The sequence below is a fragment of the Eurypyga helias genome, unplaced genomic scaffold, assembly GCF_000690775.1.
Source record: "Eurypyga helias isolate BGI_N326 unplaced genomic scaffold, ASM69077v1 scaffold20109, whole genome shotgun sequence".
Classification (NCBI taxonomy): domain Eukaryota; kingdom Metazoa; phylum Chordata; class Aves; order Eurypygiformes; family Eurypygidae; genus Eurypyga; species Eurypyga helias.
In genome coordinates, this window is record NW_010271673.1 from 13989 (window position 1) to 21125 (window position 7137).

General features: G+C 50.4%; 1 protein-coding gene across 1 annotated transcript in view; it reads right to left on the reverse strand.

Annotated features, from left to right (window-relative positions):
* Positions 1–6751, reverse strand: part of KPNB1 (karyopherin (importin) beta 1) — a 19402-nt gene extending 12651 nt beyond the window's left edge. Inside the window, exons 1-6 of the mRNA XM_010158905.1 lie at positions 6575–6751; positions 4809–5009; positions 3160–3312; positions 2074–2133; positions 1675–1764; positions 1167–1277 (exon numbers count right to left, since the gene is read on the reverse strand). Coding sequence (XP_010157207.1) covers positions 1167–1277; positions 1675–1764; positions 2074–2133; positions 3160–3312; positions 4809–4925 — 531 coding nt within the window. The 5' untranslated portion in view covers positions 4926–5009; positions 6575–6751. The remainder of the gene's footprint in view (positions 1–1166; positions 1278–1674; positions 1765–2073; positions 2134–3159; positions 3313–4808; positions 5010–6574) is intronic.
* Between the last annotated feature and the right edge of the window lie 386 nt (positions 6752–7137).

The window sequence follows — 7137 nt, forward strand, 5'->3', positions numbered from 1 at the left end:
CACGCAGAACACCACCCCAAATTCATCTCCAGCCCCATCCATTGTCATGGATAACAATTACTCCTATTTCAGCCCATAATTTTATACTTAACTCATAAATAATGTATTATCCAGAGCATGATCAATCTTTCTGGGGTAGAACTAAGTCCTTCACGCCTCTAAGACCCCAAAACCTTACACACCAGCATAACGGAGGCCACTGGGCCTCCAAGACAGGAGGTAAGTCAAGAAATTCTCTCCCTTTAGCATGCTGCATGTCCCTCAACAATTCGAGACGGCGCCTTAGCGAAGCAACAGGCTGAGGACCTTCACGATACTGAGAATTTTTGGGCATTACCGTGCCCAGTGTGCATCTCTGTTAACCTTACAGGAGAAGCTGGAGTTGACTTTCAAACACTGAACAGAAACCAGGTAGCTGTCACGTACCACGTGCAGAAAACCAGCACTCGCACGTCACAGTGTGTTCTCAAACCCATCAGGGAACCCGTAACCCCAGCAGACTCGATTCCCAGCCAGGCTGGCATCAAAACCATTCTGCTCGCTCTAAAAGGCAGTTCCTACTGATCTAGTAAGCAACGCGGGACATTCAAACTACACGAAGAACTTCACGTTAGGCTACAGAACCTACAAAACTACCCCAAGAGCTAAAGGCAATCCCAAACGGCAGCCCCGGCGCAACCTCAGCGACAGGCTTCGCTTTGACCCGAGCAGCAGAATCAATTCATCGTGGCCGAGCCCTGGGTAAGGCAGCTCGTCACGTCGCGTCAGAGCGGCACGCGATGTCCCAGCATGGATGCACAACTGCCACACGAGGGGCCAACGGGCTCTCCTATGCCATTCCACATGGGAGAACAGGACAAGGGGTAATGCGTTTAAACAGAAAGAGGGAGATTGAGATGGGACATTGGGAAGGAATTCTTCCCGGAGAGGGTGGGGAGCACTGGGACAGGTTGCCCAGAGAAGCTGTGGATGCCCCATCCCTGGAAGTGGCCAAGGCCAGGCTGGATGAGGCTTGGAGCAACCTGGTCTAGTGGAAGGTGTCCCTGCCCATGGCAGGGGGTTGGAACCGGATGATCTTTAAGGTCCCTTCCCACCCAAACCATCCCATGGTTCTGTGATTCCCAAACACTGCATCCACCACTTCTGGCAGTCACGAGCAGGCTCACCTCAGAAGCCTCTATGGCCAGGTCCATCTCCTCATCGCAGACGTTTGACCAGAACTCTATGCCCTGCAGAGCCACCTCATCGATGTCACTTTTCATCGCTTCAATAGTTATCTGTAGACACATGAAAGAAAGGAAGGGGAGAGCAGGACGTTTTAGCAAGTTATTTCTCCTGAAATACATGGCCCGGCTTTTGGCCAACCGGTACAAGATTGCCTGAACCGAGATGTCACACTCGGGTCCCTGTTCTTGCCGACGATCTCCTCATTCCGAAGTTCATCAGCACCTAGTGAGGAGCTCATGGCAAGTCACAGCCATCTGCACCGCCCCCACTTCTGGGGCCTCAAGCCTGAAACACCCGACGCTGCTGGTTTTAACACTTTGCTAGGAGAGAGGGATTCACAGCACGCAGTCACAGTCAAGGAAAACCAAACGGGAGGAGAACTTTTCCTCTTGGATTTAGCCAAAGGAGTACGGGAAGATCAGATGTGTGAGAAACCGGAGTACTCACAGCAAAGAGCGCAGGACCCATGTACGTCTCCATATACTGATAATAAAGGGACATTATCTTCACCAGATTCTGCAGGGCAGCCACTCGTACCTGTGGGAGTAGAAAAAGGATCAGGGACGTGACCTTTGAGTGCTTGGAAAACCAAGCACGGTCGTAGCCCACCACAGATAAATGAGCAGAAAGGCTGGGTGGTTACTCTACTCATACCTAAAAAGGTCTTACAAGCAGTGTAAAACCTCCTAGTAGTTTCCAGCTTCTCAGGTACAAAACACACGTCGTTTGGGTACTTACATGTGCACCCATGGTTTAAAATTCTATTTCACGTAACACTTTTCAACCGGTTTTGATGCCAGAGGCGCCACCCCGTTTCCCCAGCCGGGTGCATTTCATTGCACTCACCCTCGTATCCGGACACTGCGTTGCTTCACAGACTACTTGCATAATAAAGTGCCTTTCAGACTAAAAGAAGAAAGGAAAGAACATCAGAATTGCCTTACAAAAGTCTTTGCAAGCCTTCCTACGGCGGCTGTACTTAGAGTCTGGGCTAGTACAGTTGCTCAAACAGCACTTTGAGGGATCAAGGAACAGTACAGGTTACTTACTGCAGCATCTTAAATAATTTCTTCCCCAAACTGGGAATCCCAAGCTTTCATTTTACAAAGTGCTTAACAGGCTGTCCAAGATTGAAAGATAAAGACACGAGCTTTTCAGGGGGGAGAAGAAAAAAATCCTACTGGTTCCTGAACTGCTTCAGCAACTGCCTCAAGGAACATCAGACCTGTCAGCACACACGCTCCTAGAGCGGCAGTACCAGGATATTCTTGCATTCCAGTAGGGAAGAACAGCCTTATGCCCAGGCTGTTTACAGCCCTGAAGGCCAGCAGAAGTACAGTCTGAATGGATCACGCACCTCCCCTCTCGGGTCCTGAAAGGGTCTAGTTGATCCCCCACTGAGCAGCTGACTAGGGGGAGCCTCCACGAAGACCTCCTCAGCTGAAGGAACAGCTTAACTCCACCCTCCCCGGACGCTCCCCGGTGCGGACCTGGAGGACAGGCTGATTGTCCTGTAGTGAAAAGACTCATCCCCAGGCCCCTGCTCTGAAGGCTCTCACGGGCCTTCCTCCCCCAGCGATTTGCAGAGGCAGAAGTTAAATCTGGATCGCTGCCACACCACGTGAAAGAAAGTGCTGATCGAGCCCGCACTCTCGCAGCAGCATTACAGCAGAGTGTGATGAGGAGGCAGAGCGTCTCGCAGGCTGAACCCTAAGGTCAGTTCAAGCTTATCCAAAACCAGCCAAGGATGCATCTCTGAAGATTTCCACAGCATCTCCACATTTACAACACAACGGATTTACGGAAACGAATCCAAGTCTCAGTGGCAAGGGAATGATGCATCAAAACTCAGCGTGGTGCATGATTTCTCATCACAGACCGTGGATTCGGGCCCTGCATTTTAAGAATTGGTACACTTCCCCCCCGCCTCACCTCTTTGTCGAAGTTTGCTTTGGTGAATTCCAAGGAGTTCAGGAGTGCGTTTGTAGCTGCTAGCTTCACATTGTTGCTGGGCTCTTCCTTTCTCATTCCCTGGATGATGGCTGTCAGGATCTCATTGGATTTGTCCTGAAGTTGCTCTGGATCCTAAAAAAATGAAGGGTTTGATAAGGTTATTTGCCAGCTGAACAGCTTTCTCCAGATTCTAAAAGTACACTCAAAATTTGATCCTCTACAAGCACAAGTTTTAGGACCTTAAGGCCAAGCAGCTCTTTGTTCACTGGGAGCACCAGAACGCAAATCCAAGGAATTCATATGCCGTTATGTCTTAAAGCTTCTGGGACAGAGACAACTGAGTGCACATATTCCAGATATCCAAGCCAGAAATGCCAAATACACTTTGCCTGTTACAAATAATAGGTCGACAAGCTTCCGACTACCTGACCATTCAATTAGCAAGCTCAACACTGACTGTTTCCCAACCCCTTCACACGCTGGGCAGAGGTTGACACCAACAGTCGTGGTTGATACTTTTATTGGTAAAGTTGCCCATCTTTTTTAGATATAGGGCAAAAATACATTGCCTGGACCAGCTGCAGGGACAGGTAACTGAAGCACTCACAGCTTAAAGAATAAAGCTGTGAACACGGGCTACTTTTTCCTTGTGGTGAACGTAAGGCTGCAAGATTCCCAAGTAACTGCATTGATTGTTCCACCAGAATTTGTCTAGCAGTGGATTCCCAAACCACAGCCGTGAACGGCGTCACAAAGCGACCTGACACAAAACCCTCAGAGGTTTCTTGGTTACAAAATACCCAACCAGCAAGCCAGGGCATCCAAAAGTCCAAAGGCCAAGGATACGTGCCATCCAAGCAAACAACAAGCACACACTCAAGTCCGGCACAGAGCTGTAACAAACCCTGCTCCACCCAGAGCTGGACAGCTGAAGATTTCATCTTATTTCATCCACCCTCCATGAAGCAGCCAACCTCCCCAGTGGAACCAGTCCCCCGCAGCCTACACCAAGGTTTCAACCAGCGCCGCGCCACACGCGCGCTCTCCAAGGCATTCAGAGGCACCAAAAAAGCAGCAGCAGCCGGTTTTGGGTTTGGGTGGTAGGTCACGCAGCGCACAGGGGGCTTTTGCAAGCAATTCAGAGCAGACTTGATGCGACACGTGGCAAACGACGCTGATAAAACCATCAGCCCTTTAGTAGAAGGTGCCACGAAGAGCTCAATATGCCTGTGTGTCAAAAAAAATCCCAAATGAAGAACAGAAGAGACTCCCCAAGCAAGATGAAGGTAGTTGTCAGGTCTTCCCCAACACAGAAAGGAGTCGAACGCTCAGCTGAAGCTGTGTAACAGCACCCCTCACCACCACAACGACATACAGACTTGAACCGGCCGGAAGATGACCCGGATTTGTGCTGTGAAAGCAGGGCACTCCTCTCAGACACCATCCCTGCGTGTTTACAGCCCATCGTTCCGTCAGAGACATCCTTCCGACAAGCACGACACGGCAGCCACAGGCAAGCATTACAGCCTACTAGAGGTGTAGGAAAGACAAGGCTGGAAGAGAAAAGGTGCCAGGGAGCACCTAAAACCTACTCCAGATTAAAAAAAAAGTACTTAAAGTACACTCACGATATCCTGGCAGATATATCCAATGGCCTCCAACGTCGACTCTTTCATGTGCTCCGTACTGTGCTGATTCGTAACGTTGGCGACCAACTGGGGAATGAGCTCAGGCCACTGGTTCATGGGGATCTCGGCGCAGGCGATACCGGCCACGCACTGAGAGGCCGAGCTGGGTCTGTACGTTTCCGTACCCAACGTCTGCAAAACCTGCGGGAGAGATCAGCGGGCGATGGTTTGATGTCAGCGACCAAGGGGAGACGGGCGCTGGCTTGCCGACAGCTTCACTTGATGTTCTCCCAAACACACCCCCTCCCCAATACACCCGTTTCCTTGCTCTGCTTTCTCTGGCCACGGACAAGTAACATTTGAAATGCACTTGGCCACGCTGCCTCTTTCAGGAAGGGAGATACGGCGGTGCGATGACACACACTCCTACCACATCCTTTAAATCCCGCAGACAATGCCACGCGCCGCGACAGCGACTCGCCGAACAATCCCTCCCGGCTTGCCTCCTAAAGCAAAATTGTGAAAGCTAAACAAATTGTGGTTTCCAAAATCCTGCCCTGCCCACCCCCCCTCCACCAGACTGTTTATGCCAAGGTAATCAGAATGGGGCTGAATATTTCTCCTTTGTTTTAATTGCAATCTGAAGAATGATTTACTGAGGCGTACAGAAGTGGTCCTTAAAAAAGAAATAACGGAGGGAGGGGCACGAATTAGCTTTAGGATTTCAGTTTCATGCCCTCATTTTCCATAGGTCCACTTAAATACCGTATTTCTAACGTTACCTGACAGAAAGCAGTAATAAACTGAGTCTGTTTGCTCAAGTACAGAACAGCCTGACAGCTCCCGCGAATGGCATGCTTCCCCTTGCATCATCAACGTAAATAAAAGACTAAAGGTGCATCGTACTTGGCTACATACGGGTTCTGTTAACACAAAACCATTATATACCTGTATGGCCAACTGGAGTCGGTTATGTAACCCCGTGAATATCCGAATGCGCCAAGTTAGCCAAAAAAAATACTAAGCCACCAGTTCTGAACTTGAGCTACCAAGGAGCACCAGAGTCCTCAGGCAAATCCACCATGTGCTGTAGAATCCCAGTCTTGTTTTGGTTGGAAGGGACCTCAAAGCCCACCCAGTTCCAAACCCCCTGCCACGGGCAGGGACACCTTCCACTAGACCAGGTTACTCCAAGCCTCATCCAGCCTGGCCTTGGACACTCCCAGGGATGGGGCATCCACAGCTCCTCTGGGCAACCTGTCCCAGTGCTCCCCACCCTCTCCAGGGAGAATTCCTTCCTGATGTCCCATCTCAATCTCCCTCTTCCCATTTAAACCCGTTACCCCTTGTCCCGTCCCTCCCTGCCCATGTACACAGAGTACACAAAGATGTTATTGGGGTCTGTAGAGCAGCTGAAGCTGTTGTAGTTTAGGAAAAAGCAAACAGCGACTCAGTTGCTGAAGCCATGCCCGTTAGTTCCCGCAATCACACAAGACTATTCAGAGGCTCCTTGTAAAAGTATTTACAAGTGTCAATCTGAAAGCAGAAGCCTCATAGCTGTTCGTTTTTTACCCTAATAATTCTACAGATTAAATATGCTACAAGCAACAAAGCACCCAAGCAAGTGCAGATGACACTGCTCATCTCTGGAAAGGGAGCAGCCAGCCAAGAGAAGACCCTCAGATGGGAAAAGGACAGACAAGACGTTCATTGCCCATCTCCCCCCACCAGAAAATAAGCGGAGAACCAAGAGTGGCAAAACTTACGTAGTTTTTGACTTCCCTGCGGGCATTGGCATCGATGGCAAGCCATCTCTGTTGGTACTGAGCCTTGATGTCGGGGTCCTTGGAGGTCAGGGAGTTCTTGATCTGCAAGCCGGCCGCCACGCGGGCAACTTGGCTGTTGCCAGGGTTTGCCAGCACTCTGGACAGTTCCACCAGGAAGGTCGGCTGTGGGGAGAGAGGAGGGGCTCAGCACCCATCCCTGCCTGCACCCCACCCCACCACTAAGGGAGAAAGACCCCCAATCACCCCAAAAACCGAGACCGCCGTTCACTGAAGCTCCTTCCCTACCAGGCCAACAGCAAACCGTCACCACGGTGGCTCTATCCCCAGATTACGGGCGTTAAGCTCCTAATTAGAACCGCTGAAAAGCGACGTAAGTAGGCATCAACTTGGCTGGAATTTATTTTTTTTTTTTAGCTTGAGAGACTCACCTTCCATGCTCCTGCCTGCTCAAAGCACACCTTGGGATAAACCGCTCCGGTTGCCCGCCAAGGTGTGTGTTTTCTGGATGGCTATCAAACACGACAATGAACTCGCTGCTACTT